General features: G+C 54.6%; 1 protein-coding gene and 1 long non-coding RNA gene across 6 annotated transcripts in view; one reads left to right on the top strand and one right to left on the bottom strand.

Annotated features, from left to right (window-relative positions):
• Positions 1 to 5,771: 5,771 nt before the first annotated feature.
• Positions 5,772 to 13,598, bottom strand: LOC138989860 (uncharacterized). Of its 2 annotated transcripts, none has more exons than XR_011465985.1 (3): positions 13,468 to 13,598; positions 13,121 to 13,280; positions 5,772 to 6,078 (listed from the first exon to the last, which is right to left on the bottom strand). It is a non-coding gene; the product is annotated as an uncharacterized lncRNA (long non-coding RNA). The 2 variants fall into 2 exon arrangements; XR_011465984.1 differs by lacking the exon at positions 5,772 to 6,078 and adding an exon at positions 6,649 to 10,511.
• A 14-nt stretch (positions 13,599 to 13,612) lies between these two features.
• The window catches only part of DAB2IP (DAB2 interacting protein), a 212,214-nt gene continuing 202,888 nt past the window's right edge, over positions 13,613 to 22,938 (top strand). For 2 of the 4 annotated variants that reach the window (XM_070379061.1, XM_070379058.1), the window contains exon 1: positions 13,613 to 13,846. In XM_070379061.1, coding sequence (XP_070235162.1) covers positions 13,749 to 13,846 — 98 coding nt within the window. In that variant the 5' untranslated portion in view covers positions 13,613 to 13,748. The remainder of the gene's footprint in view (positions 13,847 to 22,938) is intronic. The other 2 variants (XM_070379062.1, XM_070379063.1) reach the window with 1 other exon arrangement.

The following is a 22,938-nucleotide window of genomic DNA, read 5'->3' as shown; positions in this document are numbered from 1 at the left end:
AATATTCTTCAATTGGGTAATGGGCACACAGGGTTCATTTCAGTTTGATTCACACACTATACATCAGTTAGATAAATATTCTTTTGTCTCTTCTCCATAGTTAACAAAAACAAATTTATAAAACAAAGCGAGTGGCAGAACTTTAGGCACATGTAATGTGATCTCATTTGCTGCTGCTGCTGCTAAGTCACTTCAGTCGTGTCCGACTCTGTGCGACCCCATAGACGGCAGCCCACCAGTCTCCCCCGTCCCTGGGATTCTCCAGGCAAGAACACTGGAGTGGGTTGCCATTTCCTCCTCCAAGGCATCAAAGTGAAAAGTGAAAGTGAAGTCGTTCTGTCGTGTCCGACTCTTAGCGACCCCATGGACTGCAGCCTACCAGGGTCCTCCGCCCATGGGATTTTCCAGGCAAGAGTACTGGAGTGGGGTGCCATTGCCTTCTCCGTCTCATTTGCACAAATGTATATTAAAAATAAAGAGAATCAAATGGAAAATAGGTGAGATAAATAGAAACATATAGTTTTTTTTTTTTTCCTGTGGCGGGGGGAGGGGAAATATAGAAGCTTATTTGCCAAAAATACAATCTGTGGGTGTCTCTGGGTGTCAACATCTAGAAGCTTATTTGCAAAAAATGCAATCTGTGGGTGTCTCTGGGTGTCTGTGAGCTAGGGAGGGCTCAAACACTGGGTGGAAACTGTCAAGTTTTGCCTTGCAGGAAGTCTATGGAGTTTGCATATTTTTTCAGTAAGCATGTATTACTTAAAGAATTACAAATCACCAACAGGCCACAAATGTATTACCGTTCTGAAGATATAAACGTATTAAATGTAGGGAGAATAGGACCTGGTAAGCCTTGCAGCCTGGCAAGCTTAGGCTGGGGTTTCCTTTCCTTGGTCCCGCGTTTAGCACCTGGAGCCAGGACCGACCTCCTGCTGTCCTGAGCCGCGTCACCCACACGGTGGCGCTGCGGGGCAGGTTCAGCCTCTCCCGGAAGGAGCGGGAGTGGGAGAGAGTGGGATGCTGTCGCGGTGGGGGAGGTCGGGGGGACGGCGTGTCTTCATGAACAGATTGATTTCTTCTGCATTCTGCCGACAGCCTCACCAGGTGGCATCCGGAGCGCTCGCACACGCCCCCGTAGGTGGCTCCGGAGCTTTTCAGTGCCAGCTGTCGGGTCATCATCCACGTGGGGCCGCCCAAGCCACCTGGGCGCGCTGAGTTCAATGCCCTCGGGTATCCCAGTGGCCAGACTGGATTCCCAGAGCCTGTGGAGCTCTCACGGGGCTTGTTAAATCACGCTGGGACCTGTCCCCAGAGGGAGTGAGCGCAAGGTCCCCGGAGGGGTGCAAGCATGTGGACCCACCTCACCTATCAAGGAGCTACAAGAGGGAGGAGGGGAATCTGGCCTTGGATGATAGCTCCTGGGTCTCTCTGGGCTGAGACTGGGTGTTTCTGGTCTCTGTCTCCAAATCCCCCCACATGTAAAGCTGAACAAGTCACTGCCTGCTTAAGTCACACCTTGGCTCCCCATTGCCCTCAGGAAAACGTCCATGCTCTTCACCACTGCTACACCCCACAACCCACCACGGCCTCCTGGTACCCCAGGCTCCATCACACTGAATCCTTTCCTTCCTCCTACCTGTCCTGCTCTCTCTCCCCTCTGAGCCTTCCGCATGCTGTTCCCATTTGCTCAAACACTTTTCCACCCCCTTTTTTTCCTTGGCTAACTGTCCTATAACCACCCTCTCCTATAACCATGTGCATGAGTGTGTGCTGAGTTGTCTCAGTCGTGTCTGACTATTGTGACCCCATGGACTGTAGCCCACCAGGCTCCTCTGTCCTGGGATTCTCCAGGCAAGAATACTGGAGTGGGTTGCCATGCCCTCCTCCAGAGGGATCTCCCTGATCCAGGGATCAAAACTGTGTCTCTTATGTCTCCTGCACTGGCAGGCAGGTTCTTTACCACTAGCGCCACCTGGGAAGCCCCATCCATAACCACACTTGACTTTAATTATGTATTGATTGTTCAATTCTCCCCACTGAACACGGGGGCCCTTAAGGCGGGTCTGCCTGGGTCATCATTGCTTTCCCAGGGCCAGGATGGCCCCTGCTCCATAAATTATGGTTCTGTGAAACAATGCGAGTGTGCATCGAATGGCGGGGGCTCCTTCTGTTTGAGGTACCCAAGGGGATGCAGTAAAGGTGCTTTGTGGGCTGTGGATGGGGACGGAGGAGGTGCGGAGGGACAAGACAGATTCAACCGCCCATCCAGAGGAACCACTGGGGTCCCCTTGGGTTTCTGCTGCCTGGAAAAATAAGCCATGCTGGCTGGAGGCTACCGGGGCCCCTCCCCAGCACACAGAGAGCAGCTGGACACAGGCTGACCTCAAGCAGCACCAGGAAGGAGGTGGTTGTGTGGCTCCACCCAGCTCTGCCCAGCATCCTCCCTTCACTGCGGTCACCTCCCAGACCCCAGTGTCTAGCCCACATGCCTCGCTGATGGTAGACATCTCCCCACTGACTGTCCTCAGCACCCTCCACTTCTCTGAATTCATTATCCTTCCCCAAATTGCTTCTCCTCCTGCTTCCCCATTCCCCAGGCCACCACCCCCTTCTTCCCTCTCCCACCCCGTCTCCTAATCACCAAAGCCTGGTCTTTTATCAAGGACCCCTTCATCTGCCTTGCTGACCTCTCTAGGGTCCTGTGAGGATAACACTCCCACCCGGTCTGCCCCTCACCCCTCCCCGCACCCCATATTACAGCCAGACTTTTCAGCTCCCCAAACATGCTACAGTGGTTCTCTCCTCCTCGGTCTGGTGCTAATCCCTTGGCCTGGGCATCCCCTGGCTACCTGGTGAACATGTGTGTGTCCCCCAGGCTCCCGCTTAGACACCCCTTCTTCCAGGAAGCCCTCCTGGGTCTAGCGCCCTTCCTTGGGGCACCCACAGTCACCGAGGCTTCCCCGCATGTCTGCCTGGGCTGCAGTGCGTTGTCAAACCCTGTGCTCAGTGTTTGTCCTCAGCTCACTCAACTGTTCAGCATCACCTCACGCTCTCCTTGCCAAAAGTCCTCCCCCTTGGTTCCCAGGTCCCCACCTCCTCCTCCTCGCTGGCTGCTCCTTCTGAGTTCTCTTGCCAGGTTCTTGCTCATCTCCCTGCCCCCTAAGGTTGGGGTGCCCCAGATTTGGGCCCCCAGACCTCTTCTCTACTCCATCTCCTCTCTCCCTTGGGGCTGGCATCCAGGCTTTCAATCCCACCCGCGTGCTAACAGCCCCATGTTTCCGTCTTCAGCCTGGACCTGTCCCCCAAGTCCAGGCTCTGTCCTGTAGGCTGCTCCTCACCTCTCCACTCCATGGCTAATATGCATCTACAGTTCGCATTGTTCAGATGAAGCTCGGGCTTCAAACTCCCTTCTTCCACCTGCTCTTCCTCCATTGTCTCCATTGCTCTGGTTCACGAGGCCCAAAATCTCAGTGTCATCCTTCATTCCGTTTCACCCGCCCACATCCAGTCCATGAGGAAAGCCTGTGGCTGCCTTCAAAGTGGGCTTCCCTGGTGGCTCAGTGGTAAAGAATCTGCCTACTAACGCAGGAGACATGGGAAATATGGGTTTGATCCCTGAATTGGGAAGATCCCCTGCAGAAGGAAATGGCAACCCACTCTAATATTCTTGCCTAGAGAATTCCATGAACAAAGCAGGCTGGTGTGCTATAGAGTTGGACTCAACGAATGAATACCACCACCACCGCCTTCAAAGGACACCCTTTCCCACCCCACTCACCACCTCCACCCAACCATCTGGCCTAGAATCTCTTATCAGGTCAAGTTTGGTGACCTCTTAACCCTTCTCCCTGCTTCAGCCCTGGCCCCCTTCTGTCTATTCCCAACCCAGCAGCCAGCCCCCCTACCCCACACCTTCCACAGGCCCCCTCCTGACTCGGAGTAACAGCCAAGCCTTCCCCTGCCTGCAGGGCCTCGGGGAGCTGACTGCTCTCTCACCCTCACCCCAATGCTGGCCTCCTTGGCTGTCCCCGAAAACCCCCACCTTGGAACTTTTGCACCGGCTGTTCCCTCTGCTTTTGACAATTCCCACCCCGCACATGTGGGCAGCCCCCTCCCTCATTGCTCTGGAGCTCTGCTCTAGAGGTCTCCCCTGACCAGCGTGCACACAACCACAACTCCCAGGACTTCCTGGCCCCTCACTCTGCCTTATTTTCCTCACTAGTCCTTATTATCACCCCATCACATCTGCTTGTGTCTCCTCCACTAGAATATGAATCCTGGAAAGCAGGGATTTTTCTTTCCCTCTTGTGTTCAGAACCTGGTGTGTGTAGACCATCTTTCACCAGACAATGAAGACCAAGAAGGCAGGAATATGATTGTATTCACCACCAGCGCCAGAGGACTCAAGCCATCTTCACTACTCAACAGATAATGAACACATGGACGGATGGGTGGGGGGATGGAGGGGTGGATAGATGGAGGATGGGTACTTCAGTGGATGAATGGTTGAGTGATGGGTGGTTGGAAGGGTAAATGGATGGAGGGTGGGTACATGAATGGATAGATGTGTGGGTGGATGAAATATAGTTGGTTTACAATGTTGTGTTACTTTCAAGCATACAGCAAAGTGATTCAGTTATACATGTACATATATATATTTTTTTCGGTTTCAAATTTTTTTCCCTTATAGGTTATTAAAAATATTGAGTATAATTCCCTGTACTATATAGTAGGTCCTTTTTGTTTATTTATTTTATACATAGCAGTGTGTATATGTTAATCCCAAACTCCTAATTTATTTTTCTCCCCCCGTTTCCCTTTGACAGCCATAAGTTTGTTTTCTATGCCTGTGGCTCTGTTTTGCGTATAAGTTCATTTGTATCATTTTTTTTGAGTCCACATGTAAGTGATATATATTTGTCTTTGTTCTCATGCCTTTTGACATAGCAATTGTGCTTCTGAAAATATCTCCAATTAAAGTCCCAGCACTGGTGCACAGAAATAGATGGGTGTGCTTGTCATCATGTAAAGCAGGGGCCAGCCTGGATGTCCCTCAGTGAAGGACCGCTGGGTGGATGGTGGCTCAGCACCACGCAGCACTTGAGGCCAAAACAAAACTCAAAGAGGAGATGGGAAGATTCAGGATTGAATTGCTAAGTGACAAGAGCACATCACAGGACAATCATAGGATGAGCCATGTGTGGTGTGAACGAGCACATACTCTGCATGCGTGTGTGTGTGTGCCCACATCCGTGTGCATAGGAAGGAGGTAGGACTCCTACTCACCCACCTCCTCATCACATCATCCCTAGGGTACAGAGTGGGACTGGAGGGGAACTTTCCCTATTAATCTATATATTTCTTTATTGACTTTAATCAATCAGCTTGTGAGGTGAAGTGGCTCAGTCGTGTCCGACTGTGCGACCCCATGGACTGTAGCATCTGTCCATGGCTTCTCTGTCCATGGGATTTTCAAGGCAAGAGTACTGGAGTGGGTTACCATTTCCTTCTCCAGGGGATCTTCCCAACCCAGGGATCAAACCCAAGTCTCCCGCATTGTAGGCAGACACTCTTACCGTATGAGCCACCAGGGTAATCAGCTTGTATTCCTGTGTAATTGGGCGATTGTCCCTAGGTATGTTTCAGCACTTGATCTAAACACACATTTTTCTAGCTTCTTTCTAGCTTCTTGATGGTAGGCAGTGGTTGAAGGCAGTTGGGTTGGGTAGAGAGTCAAGGCCCTCTTCCACCCAACTTTCCAGCCTCATCTCCCAATCTTCCCAAACCTGTACAGCAGGGGTTGGCAAACTCTAGCTTGTGGGCCGTATCAGCCTACCATCTTGCTTTTGGACAGCCTGTGGGCTAAGGATGCCTTTTACATTTTTAAATGGCTGGAAAATAATCAAAAGCAGGATACTGTTTCATGACATGAGAAAATCATATGAAATTCAAATTTCAGAGTTGACAAGTAAAGTTGTGGTTGGAACAAGCCCACACTCATCCATTGATGTATTGTCCAGGGCTGCTTCAGAGCTTTGACTGTAGGGCTGGGTCGTTTTACAACAGAGGCTGTGTGGCCTGCAAAGCCAAAAATATTGACCATCTGGGCAGTTACAACAGAGGCTGTGTGGCCTGCAAAACCAAAAATATTGACTATCCGGTCCTTTACAGAAAAAGTTTGCTGACCCTGATACATAGTACTTTTTGAAAAAATGTCTATGTTTATTTATTCTTAAGTGGAGGATAATTGCTTTCACTGTTATGTTGGGTTTTGCTATACAACAACGCAAATCAGCTATATGTATACACATTTCCCCCTCTTGAGCCTCCCTCCCACCCCAGCCCCTCCCAGCCCTCTAGGTCATCGCAGAGCAGGGGCTGAGCTCCCCGCGCTCTGCAGCAGCCTGCCGCTAGCTGTTTGCACACAGCAGTGGATAAATGTCAGCACTACTCTCTCCATTCGCCCCCCCTTCCCTTTCCCCCGTGTCCCCAAGTCTGTTCCCTATGTCTGCGTCTCTAGTACCTTTTATACCAGGCTAATCAGTGGTCCTAGGACTTGGCCTCTGCTTTCTCAGGTCCTTCCACCCTACCCACTCTCTGTCCCTTCCCTTGTCTGTTGTTCGGTCGCTCAGTCACGTCTGACTCTTTTCAACCCATGGACCTCAGCACGCCAGGCTTCCCCGTCCTTCACTATCTCCCGGAGTTTCCTCAGACTCATGTCCATTGAGTTGATGATGCCATTCAACCATCTTTCCCCTTGTCTCCTTCTGGAAAACTTAGTTAGTCGCTAAGTTGTGTCCAACTCTTTTGTGACCCCCCCATGGACTATAGTCCACCAAGACTCCTCTGTCCATGGACTTCTTCAGGCAAGAATACTGGAGTGGGTAGACATTCCCTTCTCCAGAGGATCTTCCTGACCCCGGGATCGAACCTGCATCTCCTGCTTGGCAGGCGGATTCTTTACCATTGAGCCACCTGGGAAGCCCTCTAGAAAACTAGCCATCCTAAAAGATTGCTTCCAAACCTCCTGGCTGATGCCTTGGGCGTCCCTCCTGGCCCTCCCTCCCCCATCCTAGTGGAGATCCAGGGACTCTGATTCATTTCTGTGTCTCCAGCACTTGGCACAGTCTCCAGCAAAAGTTTGCTGAATTGCATGGCTGCCGTCATTGCCGAATGGGTAAAACGCTTCCAGGCTTCTTGGTTTTTTTCCTGACTCACCACAAAACCTGAAAACTAGCCAGGAAGCATGGGGAGGGGTGTGGGTCAGGTGGAGTGCAGAGGGCTGAGTTAACGTGGGGGGGTTCTGAGGGTCACAGGGGTTTCCCCCAAGGCCAGGACCGGCGTGGAGCATGGGGACAACACAGCATGACTCCATTGAGAGAGGACCTTACCTGGCATTAGAGGCAACTGACTTCCTGAGAGGGAGGGAGCTCCCTGTCCTGAGAGGTAAGCAAGCAGAGTTGGAGCAAGGATATCATGGAAGAGATTTCTGCCCCCTCAGGGGTATGCACTTGATGAGCCTCCAACCTGGGGCTCTGGGAAGCCTGGGATCCTCCTGGGGCCGTGACCGGGCACTTGGGGAACTTCTGAGGGCTGGGGGAGGAGGCGGATGGAGAGCAGTATCCTTGCCAGCCACCGAAGATCGCCTCACATCGTGCCAGCCTGTCTGATCCCTGCTGCCGGAAGGCAGGGTGTGCCCATGTCTCCAGGGTTTCCTGGAACCCGAGGCAGGACCCTGGCACCCAGCAACCAGGATGTCCCATATGGAGCCCCACTGCTCATCACAAAATTGAGGACGTCAGGAACTTTGAGGACCCCAGGCCACCATCCCTGACATCCCCTCAGCCCTGGAAAACCCCCTAACTCCTGGCATTTATCTAGGGCTTGCTTCTTCCTGGAAAGATCTGAGATTCTTTCATGATAATTCAGCTTCACATTTGCAGGACGAAAAGCCCACAGCGCAATGTGGTTGCAAGTCGGGGCCTTGGAATCCGCTGTGTGACCACCGAGGGCAAGCGACTTAACCTTCCCACAGCACCACGAGCAAAGGTCTCGTATTTCTAATCCAGCCCAGCAGCGCGGGGTGGCGTGAGGGCCCAGAGTTTGGGCCTTGCTCCTGTCACTTCCTGGATGTGAGGTTGTGTCTCCTTTCTCTGAGTCCTGGTTTCTCAGGACAACGCTGAGAGGGACCCGGAATGCAGGGAGGGGGTGCTGTCATCAGAAGGAGACCCTTCTTGCCCCAGTGGAGCCAGTGACAGGGCCAGCCTGTAACCTGCCCTTGTCCCCTGCCGGCTGGCTCAGAACTTATTTAAAGGTGCTAGCTCTCAGTTTCGTGGCTATTGAACCAAAAAAGCAAAGCAACCTTCTCCTTAAACGCAGGAGATGGCAGCTGCTTGAAGGGGCCTAGGATGGAAGGTGGGGCTACCAGGGAGCAGACCCAAGGCTGGTCTGTCTTCTTGCCCACCCTGTCCCATGTCCCACCTCTGGGCTTGCCTGTCACATCCTCCAGACAAGCTTCTTTTTCCTTCAGCTGGGAGGGCCTGTTAGGTGCTACGGTGGGGCCAGTAGGGCCTTCTCATCTCGAAGACAAGGTCTCAAACCCCAGCTGTGCCACTTCTCAGGAATTCACTGTCGCCTCTCAGTGTTCCCATCTGTGAAATGGGACTCAGAAAACTTTTTTGGAAAAGTTGGTGTGAGGTACAGAGAGGGTAGCAGGCTCACAGTACAGCCCCCCATCCCCAAGTAGAAGACCCTCTGGTCTCCCTCCTCCTGGCTGACCCTGGGGGCCCAGCCCTTACTGAAAAGGGAGAACCCAGTCCAAGCAGATAAGCAGGAAGATGCAGGAGTGTATCTGGGTGTGAGGAACCCTGGAACTCAGCGAGAGCTCCTGGGTGGTGGGCTGATTATCAAGACAGGGGGCAGTGGGGGGAAATAACCATTGCACACATGTTTAGTGGGGATCCACTTCAGGTGGGCCAGTTGGGGACTGTTCTAAGTGCTGTTCTACACCATGGAGCTTATGTGAAAGCAGGAGCTGGCAGATAAGATGCAAATAAGCATTCAGCTATGGTACTGGAGAAGACTCTTGAGAGTCCCTTGGACAGAACAGAGATCAAACCAGTCAATCCTAAAGGAAATCAACCCTAAATATTCATTGGAAGGTCTGATGCTGAAGCTGAAGCTCCAATACTTTGGTCACCTGATGTGCAGAACCAACTCACCAGAAAAGACTTTGATGCTGGGAAAGATTGAGGGCAGGAGGAGAAGGGGGCAACAGAGGATGAGATGGTTGGATGGCATCATAGACTCAGTGGATATGAATTTGAGCAAATTCCAGGAGATAGTGAAGGACAGGGAAGTCTGGCATGCTGCCGTCCATGGGGTTGTAAAGTCAAACACGACTTAGCTATTGAACAACAATAATGTCAGGTGATGTCTATCGAAAGGGCCAAGAAGAAAACTAAAGCCAGGAGTGGGGTGAGGGGAGGGGCAGGGGACCTGATATCTCAGAGAGGTGGTGAGGGACCTGAACACAGAGTGGGGATAGCGAGGATTTGGGGGGATTTCACTCTAAGCAGGGGAAATGGCCAGACCCTGGGGCAGTTCAAAGAAAAGGCCTGTAAGTCTAGGCTAGGGGGAGGGGAGAGGGAGAGAGATGAGATAAGGAGGGCCTGGAAGGCTGTGTTGAGGACTCTCAACTTTAGCTTTACCGAATGCTTCTTCTGACCGTGTTCTAAGATCTACCTGTATTAAGTCATTAATTCTCCCACCAGCCCTCCAGGGACTCTCCTTACTTCTATTACAGGTGAGGAAACGGAGGCTCTGAGAAGTAAAATCACTTGCTGAGGGTCACCCAACTGGTAAACGGGGAGCTGGGGTTCGGACCCAGGCAGGGTTACCTGTCCTCACTCAAGATACCAGCCAGGATGCTCCAAAGTGGACTCCAGCCCACACTGGTCTGTGTTCTGGAGAGGAGCCGTGCAGGGTGGGACAGGGTCTGAGCCTGGGGTCAGGCTTCACCTCAGTTCAGAGCCCCAGACTGGGCAAGACTATGGACTCCATTTGGCCCTGGACACAGGGTTTAACTAGAAAATCAGAACCTGGAACAGGAGAACCTGAACGCTCATACCACCAGGGGTGCTGGACGTCTCCTGCCTTACTCCTAGTCTGTGCAGTGGTGTTGCCTGCCCTTACTAGCGTCTGCCCGGAGAACACCTCTTCATCCCTGTCTGTCCAGCTCAGTTGGCCCCTCCTCTGCAAAGCTTTTCTTTATTTTTAAAAATGTATGGACTTATTTGGCTGCACTGGGTCTTCACTGCTGCACGAGGACTTTCTCTTGTTGCGGTGAGTGGGGGCTACTCTTCACTCTGGTGCTCAGGCTGCTCATTGCAGTGGCTTCTCTTGTTGCAGAGCACGGGCTCTAGAGTCTGGGCTCAGTAGTGGTGGTGGACGGGCTTAGTTGCTCCACAGCATGTGGGATCTTCCCAGACCAGGGATCAAACCTGTGTCCCCTACATTGGCAGGAAGATTCTTAACCACTGGACTGCCAGGGCAGCCCTGTGCAGCTTTTCTGATTCTGCTAAGCGGATTGGCCCCTCCTCCAGCCTCACTTTATTCCCCTCTAGCTTTCAGATCCTTCGATTTTGATTCTTCCTTTCTGTGTCTGGCTCCCAGGCTTGGCCCAGCCTGGGCGTGGCAGGCACAGGAAGAGTGAGTGGGTGGATGCAGCATCTCTATGGCAACCTGCTGGCCTGTTGCAGTGTGGTCCATCTAATCCATTACCACCCTATGAGGAAAGGCCAGGAGAAGCCCCATTCCACCACCCAGACTCCTAAGTGCGGAGTCAGTAGCTCAGTGTCACCCACCTCGTAAGCAGCAGAGTCTGGTTAGAAACCCAGGTGGTTGATTTCAGCCCTATCACACTCTAGCAAGAAAAAGACCTCAAGTGCCTCTGTGCAAATGGGCCCTATAGCTCCCCGAATCCCTGGGACTCCCAGAGGCCCTGGGGTCCCTGGAGGTTAGGGGAAGTAGAGGGAACTGGATCTGAGCTCACCTGTTGACTGGGGGTCCAGGCTTCCCATCCACCACTCCTAGAGCCCCTCCCCCACATCCGCTGAGTCAGAGATCCAGGGAGCCTGATGCCTGCAGCTGCCTGGGTAGGGCCTGACCTCCCTGTAATTAAGGCAGCGGGAGGCTGGGCGCTGGGATCTCTGTCATCACAGAGGGGTGGTCACGGGTGACAGAGGAGCTTCCCCCAGGCTAGGCCAACCACGTCAGCAGCCACTGGCTGCTCTGGGAGCACTGGGCAACAGCAGGGAGCTGGGAGGGGTCAGGGGGGTGTTTCCCTCCCTGCCACCCCGGCCTGGTCCCTCCTGCCAGCCTCCCAGCTTGTCTCTATCTCCTATTTCACCCCTCTTTTTTTCTAAATTTTTTATTGACAATTTTGGGGGGTGACACCACATGACGTACAGGATCTTAGTTCCCCAAACAGGGGTTGAACCCTTGCCCCTTGCAGTGGACATGCAGAGTCCTAACCACTGGACCCCCAGGGAAGTCCCCCATCTCCCTCCTCTTTTTTAAAAAATATTTTCTTTCTTTATTTAGCTGTGCCGGGTTTTAGTTGTGGCATGCAGGAGCATTTAGTTGCAATTTGTGGGATCTAGTTCCCTGACCAGAGATTGAACCCCAGGCCCCCAGCATTGGAAGTACCAAGTCTTAGCCACTGGACCACCCGGGAAGTCCCCATCTCCCTCCTCTTAATGTCCCCTCTGCCTCAGCCTCAGGGTCTGTCTCCAAAAATCTGGTCACTGAGGCTCAGTTTCTACTATCCCAGTGTTCTGTGGGGAACAGACAGTTTCTCTGCTGTAAGTGCAGAGTGTTAAAGAGAATTCTGGGAAAGGGCTGTCTCCAGGGATACCCAGGTATCCACTGGGATGCAGGCCGTCCTCTGGACAGAGGGCTTTCGAGGCTGCTCGTGCCCCCTGGACCAAACCTGCACTCCTGGGCTGTGATTCCATGTCCACTGGTTCCAGCCCCAGCCACTCACCTGCTCCGACACCCTCCCGGCCCCTCGTCATTCCCTCTGCATGCTGCTTCCATTTGCTTCTGTCACACCCTTCCTGCCTCTGTGCCTTTGCCTGTGCCATTCTCTCTGCCTGGGAGGCCCGCACCTTCTCGCACTCGCCCATCCCATTCCTGCTCTTCTCTCTGTCCTGTTCAGATGCCTCTTCCCCCAGGCATCCTTCCCTGATTGGGCCCAAATGACACTCTCCCTGTCCCGCAAGCCCCGGGGCCCTGTTGTATTCTGGGTCTGAGATGTGGATTGAAGTACTGCATCTTTGTCCTCCCCACAGCACCACCTCCCTCACCAGCATCTAGGCTATGACCTCTCTGGAGGTTCAGGCCTGGTCTGAAGGCCACTCACAAGCCTCGAACAAGTCACTTCTCCCCTCTCATTGGCCTTGTCCTCATCTGTGAAACAGGACGGGCAGGGTTTTGGCTGGCGGGGTCACTGAGGAGTGACCGTATCCACGTGGGGAACACTGGGACCGGTGCCCGGCTCTGGTGGCCGCTTAGTGAGTAGCACCCAGTGTTATTATAGCTGTGCCCGTAGAGGCCAGTGTCCCTCTCCCCTGGGGACTTGACAGCCCCCGTCCAGTCCTGCCCCAGCCTCTGCCCCCTTATACAGTAACCAGAGAGGCCTTTCTAAAGAACAGCCTGGAATGTCTCCCTCCCATGCGTCATCCCCTGGGTCAAACCTGAGAACCATCCCCGCCCATGAGGCCCTGCCTGATCCCCTCTGCTACTTCTCTCCCACCACCTCTGCCATGGCCGCTGCTCCAACTGCCTGGGACTTATCAAGGAGGTCACTGAACACCCCAAGTGCCATCTCAGTTCAGGGCTTCTGCACAGCACGCTCCCTCTACCCAGCACACCCTCCCCCTCACTCCCTCCTTCTTCAGCTGGCTAATTGCTACTCACCCATAAGGCCCCAGCTTAAGTGCCCAGTCCTCCAGGAAGCCTTCCCTGACCACCTCCCCCTGTCTGGGTGAGGCAGCCCTTTTTTTTTCAAGTTCCCACAGCTCTTAGTGCACATGCTGCATTGCACAGGCCTGTTTACCTGTGAGCTCCAAGAGACCAGATGCTGAGACTTGCTCCCTCCTGCAAAACCCAGCACCTGGCACGGTGTCTGGCGCCGAGTAGATGCTCAAAAAAACTCTAGTGTCTGACTGAATGGATGGATGAGTCAATTTCTGCATCCCCCACACTGCAGGAAATGTCTGTGGAACAGATTTGAGTGGGAGGTTCCAGCAGGGCCTGGGAGAAACCCCTGGGGTTTGGGCACTGGGCGGTGTACAGAGCGGACCCCCCATCCCTTCCTGTGGGTGGGCCAGCCTCCCCCCTTCCCACAGACCCCAGGGTCCCCCGGAGCCACCCTCCAGATGCTCAGCCCAGGCTCACTCTTACCTCTTAGCTTTTCCATTTGCGCAGGCCGGCCAGATCCCTGCAGCCAGCGTCGCGGGCAGCCAGGCCAATCGTCCCGGCGTCTTCCTATTTTAGACATCTCTGCTGCCTTGGTCCCTTCTAATGTTTCCAGCCAGGCTGCGGGGGGAGGAAAAAGAGGTTACTGCTACTTTAAATGTACTGTATGAAGGCGAGGGCTGGAAAGGGGCCTGCGTGCAGGAATACCCAGTCATCTAGTTGGAAAAGCCGCCAGATGGAATACAAAAGGAGAAACCCAGACGCTCATGGAGACAGCCTCGGTTCATAAATCAGGTGGGGCCAGGGGCTGGGGGCCCATACGCCATGGAGCCCGACTCCCTCTTGGACCAAGACGACTCCTTCGGTAAGACCAGAGCGCCAGCAAAGTGGCAGAGTGCTGCTCAGGGAGACTTTCTCTGTTTGCTGCGGGAATCCAGGAATGCGAGTTGAAGCGGGGAGGAAGATGGGCACTGCCTGGTGTGGGGACCTGTGGGTCACGGGTGCCGGTGGTTGCGGGGCACAGAGCTGACAGGTCCCCGGAGCCGGCGTTCCTTGGGACCAAGCACCGGCGGGGTTGGGGGAGGGAGCGGGAGTTTCGGCCGCTTCTGTTTTGCTCCTGGAGCAGAAGGAAAGGAAGGAAGTTTGCAGCCCCCTGCCTGTCTGCCTCACTCGAGGTCGTCCCCAGGCCTGCTGGTTGCAGTGGGGGATTTAATTAGTGAGATCCTGCAGATAAATATAGATGGACCAGGCAAGAGGAACGCAGTCTGTAATTAAAGCCAGGCTGCAAGCATTCCCCGGTCTGCAGAGCCCCAGGGGCTGCCCCCGGGAGCGCCCCTGCCGCAGCCTCCCTGCAAACCCTGGGCAGATTGTTGCGCGAAAGTTGCTTGGGATAGAGCCCTTGTTGGGAGCTGGTGGCAAGGAACTTGTACATTTCCCAATGGATCAGCCATGGCAGTTTCTGCAGGCTGGGGGCTCCAGGGTTGCAGGGGTCTAAGACCCAGATTGCTCAGCCCGGTCAGGCTGTGCACTTTTGGTTAGGATGCCGGTGGTGGGGCGGGGTGTGTGGGGGGGTGGGGGGGCACTCTGGCCATCTCTGCGATGCGGGAAGATGGGAAGCAGGAGGGTGGGAGGGTGGCTGAGGGACTGAGGAGGGCTGGGCTGGGGGGACGTAGGTTTTAAGGCTGTGTAAGGAGGGGGCCCTGTTGGCCTCGGAGAGGAGAGCTAGTCAAGAGAGGCATCACTCCAGCTAGGATCAGCCTTTTGGGGACCTAGATCGTCCTGGGCCTATGGTTCCTGTTAAGAAAACTGTGTGCTTCTCCCCCTGGACCCCCACCCCCACCTCAGCCAGGCCTGGCTGCAAGGCACAGATTCAAGGCCAAATTTCCTCCCTCCTGCCGGCTCCAGTTCTTTCCAGGGAGAGGGGCTCTTGCCATGTTTGGAGCTGCACCCCTCAGGGGAGCTTGGCGCCACCTAGCCTGGCCTAGCCCACGGGCCTGGCATCTTCGAGAGGTCGGGTGGCCAGTGGATGCCTGTCAAGTGATCTCCACGTGCCAGGCTCTGTGTCAGGGTCAGGGGTGCAGGAAGAGAGAACTCAAACCTAAGAAACAGTTTGTGATTAGTGAATGGAGAGAGGAAAGAGAGAGCGAGGGAGCAAGGGAGGGAGAAGAGGGAGATGGTGCCTTGGCCCTGGAAGAGCTCCTGGCCTCCAATGGGAGACAAATGATATGAGGCTGGATTCTGAGTGATGAGTTCCTGGGAGGGAGGTGGAGCAGACAGTCTGGAGTGTGGGACAGGCCTGCCTATCCGCAGAGGTGCCCACCTGAACTTGGCAGGGGGACATCTAGATGCTACCCCATAGAGGGCACAGACCCCTGTCTGGGGGACCAACCCAGAGCCAGGCAAGGCTCCAGATCCCTCTGTCTCCCTACCTGGAACTCACTGGTGTCTCAGAAACCCACAGTCTCCACCTGCTGTCCCACGGGTTTGCTAGCAGCAGTCCTGGGGCAGGGTAAGTCCGGGGCCCCTGGAAACGGAGACTGCTCGCACCATAACCGAAGGGCCCATGCGTCAGCTCCTTGTCCTCCCTTGTCGTGGGAGCCTGTGGTTGGCCTTCTGGAAGCTGGGCAGGCAGTGAGGTGCCTGGGATCTGAGGGGGAAAGACAAGGGGACAGGGGACAGTTCCTCAGGAAAGTGATGAGCAGGAATGGAGGGGAGCCCAAGAAGTCCTTGGGAGTGGCCCCAAGCTGAAGGGGCCATCCTGGCCAGGTCTTACAGTTATTCATCTAACACACTACTTTCAGATCCTGAACTAGGTTTTGGGGTTGGAGAGACAAGTCAAACCTTGTCTCTGCCTTTGTGACACTCCCAGGCTAGTCTGGGAGAGAGGTAAGCACTGATGGGGAAGGCCAAGGCCCCGAGGAATCCTTAACCCCACACTTGGAGTCCAGGAAGGCTTCCTGGAGGAGGTGACTCCCCCACCAAAGAAGTGGATGACTCCTTCTTTTGTGAAACAATTTCTTCACCTGGCTTCTGGGATAGGCCACCCTCCTGATTTTCTCCCATCTATCTCCCAGTCTTTTTTTCTGGTTCCTTCTCTTGGACCCTTCAGTCTCCCTGTTAACCACAAGGTCCCTTCAGCAAGGTTGATCTTTTCTGCCTCCCTCTGTGATCTGACTCTTCTGTCCTCATCCCCTGACTCTATAGGTTCCAGTGACACTGCTCTGTCCTTTCTCACACTCACCAAACTAGTTAATGCCCTCAGGGCCTTTGCATATGCTATATCCTTTGCCGGGAATCCTTTTCCTCTCTTTCTTCATTGAGCTAAATTCCTCCTCCTCCTCCCAGTCTCCAGTGAGAGTCACTTCCTCAGAGAGGCCCTCCTTCGATCACGTTAAAGTGAAGTGAAGTGAATTCTCTCAGTCGTGTCCAACTCTTTGCGACCCCGTGGACTGTAGCCTACCAGGCTTCTCCATCCATGGGATTCTCCAGGCAAGAATACTGGAGTGGGTTACCATTTCCTTCTCCAGGGGATCTTCCCGACCCAGGGGATCTTCCCGACCCAGGGATCGAACCCGGGTCTCCCGCATTGGAGGCAGATAACCTCTGAGCCACCAAGCAAATCACACACATTACTCTGTCAAATTAGAGCCCACTCTCCTACCCTCTCTTCCTTTATAGGACTGGTTCCTAGTCACACATGGGCTTTCCTTATGGCTCAGCTGGTAAAGAATCCGCCTGCAATGCAGGAGACCCTGGTTCTATTCCTGGGAAGATTGAACTGGAGCAGGGAAAGGCTACTCACTCCAGTATTCTGGCCTGGAGAATTCCATGGACTGTATAGTCCATGGGGTCGCAAAGAGTCGAACACAACTGAGCAATTTTCACTTTCATTTTCAGTCTCCTAGTTGCTCGACACCTTATGGTATGTATATGTGTTTAACCTCTGTCCCCCACTCATCTCTAAGTGTCCTGACAGCTGTTATCCCCAGAGCATGGCTCTCTGCCTGGCCTGTAGTGAGAATCCAACAAATGCTTGTGAACGAGTGAGTGAGCAGATGATTCGGTTGGCTCAGCCAGGGAGGTGAGAAAAGACATTCCAGGCAGAGAGAACCTCGGGGGGTTCTCTGACACTTCTGGTGAGAGTGATGCTTCTGGTCAAGGGATGGTGAGTTGAGCTCCTTGGGGACCCAGGATGGGGACAGGGTGGGGAGAGGCACAGCTGAAGGAAGGGCTCTGGGCCGCCCTTCTCTTCTTCAAGCAGAGCAAGACTTTCTTCCATTTGGTGGATATCCTGAGCTCTGATTCCATTCACCAGGTGCTCGGGGCTGAGAGGAGTTTGGCCGCATCCCTAGCCGCTGACTCTGATGTTCTGGAGGCCTCGGCACATTCAGGGTATCTTAGCAGACAGGGGTGAGTAGAGCCCCATAGGGTGTCCTGAGACGTGGGACCTTAGAACAAGATCCTTATGACAATGTCCTTAGAACAAGGTCACTGAGGGCTCAGACCACAGCTGGGGCGAGTGGCACACACAGGAGCAGAGATTTCTTTTATACAACAATCAGGGGCAGGAGGGCAAGTGCTTGGAGCCTGCACACTAACCCTAGCAGAGCCCTTCATGGAGGGGGCTCAGTTTCCCCAAGGGTAAATCGGGGTGAGGACCAGACAAGATCTGACTGACTCCCTCTGGCAAGGGCCTTTCAGAGCTGCATGGAAAGGCCAACCTAGAGAAGCAAAGCACAGTACTTCCTTCTCGTGTCCTCTGATAGCCGAGGAAGGGGACGAGGGGATCACCCAGTCACTGACTTGACTCCCACTCAAGATCCTGAGATCCTTTCGGGCAGGCACTGTGTCTCATTTGCTGCTGTATCTCTAGGGTCCTGCACAGTGCCTGGCCCTGAGAAGGTGCTCCATATGCATTCATGGGATGAATGAATGAATGAATGAGTGAATGACCTGGATCCTGCCCTTAACTTGATCGTGCCCTCAGGCATCTTCCTTCTCTCTGGGCTTCTGGTTCCTTAACTGCCTGATGAGGGTACTGTCCTCCACACCCCCGAATGTTTCCAGCTCTGACCATCTAAGAGTCTAATTCCGACTCAGCACTTGGCACCCTCTTGCCTCCCTGCGGCCTGAGCCACATCCATCCCGGGTGGCCTGGACTGAGTCCCTGCTCCTTGTTCAAACTCAGATTCTTCGTCCGACAAATGGACAGACTCAGCGCTGCCCTGCCTGTGTCCTGGGTTGACTGGGGTCTCCACAGGGGTGATTGAGATGAAACCACAAGAGGCTGGACACCTGTTGGGGGGAGTTTATGATTCATGGGTGAGGGAGCTGGGCTCAGACAGACGGTCAGGATAAAAGCTCAGGAAAGGGCTGGTTGCTCTGGCAACCCTGGGGGTGGAACAGACAGCTCAGAACCTTCAGTTTCTTCTGATGATAACCGCCAAAGGACTTCGGCTCCAGCTGGGGGCCCTGCAAAGAGGCAGATGGAGGTGATTTTGTAAACTTCCAGGTACAGCAGGTACCATAACCAGTCCCATTTATTGAGCACCTGCTGCACGCCATCCCCCCTCCCCAGGCAAGGTCTTTTAGGTACACTGCCTACTTGAATCCTTACAACAGTAGGCTGATATTATAGCTCCATTTTCCAGATGAGGAAACTGAGGCTCAGGGAAGGGACGTGATACCAAGACCTAAGAACAAGGTCAGTGATTTAATCCAGGTTGCCACAGAGCCCAGGGGCTCCAAGAGCCGTCTCTATGCCAAAGCTGCCACCCAAAATCCTGTCTACCCAGGAGTGTTTGTTAGAGCCATTCAGGGACGAGTGTGAGAGGGCACGAGCCACCACCGAAGGCGCTGTCAGCTCAGCTGGGGACAGTGAGTGCAGGAGCCACTGTAATGGGAGGGGGTCAGTCTAAAGAGAGGGCTATTTTGGGCTGGAAGCTGTTAGGGAGCTTGATGTCACCACTCCCTGGCCCTTCCCCCGTGAGAGGGGCAAACTGAAGATGTCATAAGAGACATGCCTCAGCTGGTAGCAAATAGAAAATAACCATAAAACAGCAGCTATGTAGCTGGCCACATGCCACACATTCACCATCTCGCTTCCCCTTCCCCTGACCCTGCGAGGCTGGTGTTGTCCTTCTCATGTTGAAGATAAGGCAACAAGTCCAGAGAGGCTGAGTGACTCACCCAGAATCACACAGCGAGGGAGTGGCAGAGCTGAGAGTCCTGTGGGTCTGTCCCACACAGAGCCCGTGCTCTGGAGCAGTACCCACTAGACCCTTCTCTGAGGCTCCTGTGTGGGTGGATCCTTGGGAAGATGGGTGCTGTTCACACCTGCGTTCCACCTCTCACAGGCAAGGGAGGGCCTGGGGCCTCCTCCCGGTTCTGCCACTCAGCTTACTCAACGGCAAGCCTCAGTTTCCCCAGCTGTCAGGCCACCCAGACTCCCTGGGGTAGGGAAGGGAGGACAACCCGGGATTCCTTCCATCTTGCTCTACGGCTCTGCTGTGGACTGGCTGACTGGGCCTCTGGGGACCAGAAAGGAACAGGAGAGGCTACATCCCCACTTGAGGTCCTTTCACAGGTGGAGGAGTCAGGCCAGAGAGGCAGAGTGGGGATCCCATTTCCTGAGCTCTGGCTACGTGTCCAGCTCTGTGCTAAGAGTCCACATGCAATCATCGGTTCCTCACACAGGAAGGAATAGCCCCACTGCTCAGATGTGGCAATTGAGGTTTGGAAGAGCCCAAGGCCACAAGTTAGTGGAAGTACTCATAATTCAAACCCAGGGCTCCTAGATGCCTGTGCTTCTGCCCATTACTCTGGGCTGCCTCTCGGGTATCCTGGCCCTGGTCCGCAGCCCTTCTGTGTGTCCAGAAGAGCCTCAGTCCTGCTGGCCAGCCTCGCCTGGGCCTCTGACCTTCTCCAGCTGGGCAGGTGGAAGAGGGGAGGAGCCCCCCTTCTTGCCCCAGAGGATGCTGGGAAGAGGCAAAATCAGGAAGAAGAGTCAATAAAAGAAGAACAATGAGGCCGGACAGGGAGGGGCTTAAATCTTGGATGCCCCCACACCCCAGCAGCTGGCTTCACAAGAAGGCCAGGGGGAGTGGCCTAAGGAAGGTGGGAGGAATCAGGCCGGCAGAGCAGGGAAGAGGAGCTGCTGTCTGCATGGTGAGGGGCTCCTGGTGGGAGAAGGGGGGAGAGGCAGACTCCGGGTGTTTAGGAAGCAAAGACATTTCACCCTGGGCCCCCCACAGGGGCCTGGGCTTCCATGCTGCTGCACCTCCCCCAGGTCTGGGCCACGTGGCTCATGCGGGAGGACCAGGGTGGTGCCCAGGCGGTGCCTTGTGGTACCCAGGTACAGATCCTTGTTGAATCACTCAGCAGCAGGGACCGTTCCCCTAAGCTTCCCTCCCACCTGGTATATTATTTCTTGGCACATGTTAATTTCCATTTTATGGATGAAGAAACAGGCACAAAGAGGTGAGATCACTAACCCAAGTGTTGGTCTTGTGAGTAATGGGCCCTAACTTATCCCCAGGCTGCTGGACCGTGGCTCTGGGCCCCCCTTATACCGAGAAGGCTGGTGGGCCTTTTCCATGAGGCCCAGTGTGTCCCAGCACCCTCACACTGGCTGTCCTCCCAAATGGACCACTGGGTGCTCTGAGACCCTCCTTGGTTCCCACTGCCCAGCCCGTTCTTCCTACTGTGGGTATGCCCTGGGCTCCTGACCCCACCTCAGGCCTTCAGAAGCTAGAGCTATGCTCCTCCCAGCTGGATTTCCTCCCAAGAGGTCATCTCAGAAGCCCTGGGAGACTAGAGCAAACAGAAAATGGCCCCAAGTGAACAGAGACTCAGGAGAGGGTCTTTGGGGGTCCTCCTGCCCACCCCCCACTACATGGTACAGAGATGAGGGCCTCAGAGAGGAGGAACCAGAACCCCTCAAGGGCCATTCTACTTCCTAAGTGGTCCTGAGCTCTGCCCTGACTATCCACCTTCTGCCGCCATCTCAGGCCACGCCCCATTTGGGACTCTTAGATAGCTGCCTTGTCCCCTCCTGGGGATCCCCATCTCCACCTGTCCCCCAAACTCATCCTCTGTGTGCAGCTAAAGGGGCCACTCTCAGGCATCTGAAAGTCACACAGGGCACTCCACTGCAGCAGGAGAGAGTCTAAACTCATTACCATGGCATCAAGGCCGTCCACCATCTGACCCTTGGATGACACCTCTGCCCTAGTCTCCAGCACACCCCTCTTTCTCTCCACTCCCTCATGATCAATTCATCTCACTTTGTATGTGCCATCCTCACCTTTGTGTGCTCCTCCCTCACCTTTGCACTTGTTCATGCCCCTTGCCTGGAACCCTACTCTATCTCAACTCTTCCCACTACTTCTCCCCCAATCTGGCCACTCTTACTCAGCCTGAGGTCTCAGTCTGGGTAACCTGGGTGTCACCTCCTCCAGGAAGGCTTCCCTGACCATCTTGCTTGACCTTCCAGGCACCCATATGCTGACAGGATAGTACAGTGCCTTGCTTCCCTGCCTGTCTTCATCTCTCAGCTGTGAGCTGCTCTATGCACCAGACTGAAAAGTTGGAGGCTGAGAGGGTGGTGTGAGAAAAGAGGGCAGGATGGCCTGGTGTCTGGCCTGTGTGGCAGGAATGTTGCTGTCTACGTGGAGAGGGGGACCTGGGTGGAAGAGCAGATTCTGGGCGGGAGGGCGAGTGATGTTCTGGGCTTGCTGTATCTGAAGGGCCTGCAGGGCCATCCAGGGGTTTTCTGTAGAAGAGTCTGTGACCTTCTACAGAAGGAGATGTGACCTCCACAGAGGCGCCAGCTCCAGGGCGGAGGATGGCAGCGTCAGGGGCTTTCCCAGCTGCGACAGTACCCCTCCCTTTCTTTAGGCTTTCTAAAATCTTCACTCACCTTCCCAGCCAAGGTGCTGCCACCTCCTCCAGGAAGCCAGCCCTGACCAACGAGGCTTAGGCTGCTCTGTTCTTTCCTTGACTGTCCCCTCCTGGTCCTCTAGTCTCAGGACATCTCGCGGGCTATGTATGTCTTGGAAGTCTTCAAGGATTGGCCACACCCCCTTGTCTCTTGTAGACTCCACGTACCCCCCCATAAGGATCGATACACAGAGACAACGCCAGTGTGGCCAGGAGCCCCGCCCCCTCCCCTGGACGGAGTCAGATTCCCCGCAGTCTCAGCCAGGCAGATTTTGGGAAAACCAAACAGAAGCCTAGAGAGCTTCGGGTCAGATTGACACAGGAGAGCAGTGGGGAGGCAGGCAAGGGGAGGGTACATTTCTGTCCAATCTGGAAGTGTCTGCCTGGATGGCTGGGTCTTCGCAACCCCAGGCCTGAGGCATTCCAGCCGGTGACCTACATCCCAGCGTGCCTCTGTGCATGCGTGCGTGTGTGTCCGTGTGCATGTGTGTGCACATGCACAGGAATGCGTGTAGAGGACACGAGCACCTCGCCAATAGGATGGAGCGCCTGCCTCTCGGCTGGCTGTAAGTGAGCTTATGAGGCTGCGAGCCCAACACTCCCACCCTGGGGTCCACAGACTCGGCACCAGAATGAGGGGTTGCTGGGTTCCAGAAAAACCAGCTCAGGGCACACAGTTCCTGAAATGGCTGGGGTGCCTGTCTCCCCCAGCCCCCCAGCCCCCACCCCACCTCTGCCCTGGGCTCTCTCTCTCCCTTGACCCAAATCTCAGATAAATGGCCTCCCCCCGCCTTAGCTAACGTGGAATGTGAGGCATGGAGAACAGGGCAGTGGAGGGAGGGGACCCAGAGCACGGCTGAACCAGGAGGTGGCGGGACAGCCTGGAGGAGGCACTGTGCGCTCTGGCCTCCTGAAGCCCAGGCTGCCAAATTCAGGGTCGTACTCAGGAGCCCTCCGGAGCTGTCCCAGGTCCGTCCCTGGTTTTCTTCCTGGTACCTGGTACCCCCGTCCCCAACA

The sequence above is a fragment of the Bos mutus genome, chromosome 11 (assembly GCF_027580195.1).
Source record: "Bos mutus isolate GX-2022 chromosome 11, NWIPB_WYAK_1.1, whole genome shotgun sequence".
NCBI classification, from domain to species: Eukaryota; Metazoa; Chordata; class Mammalia; order Artiodactyla; family Bovidae; genus Bos; species Bos mutus.
Note: the sequence above shows the minus strand (reverse complement) of the source record. Positions and strands in the feature narration are given on the sequence as shown.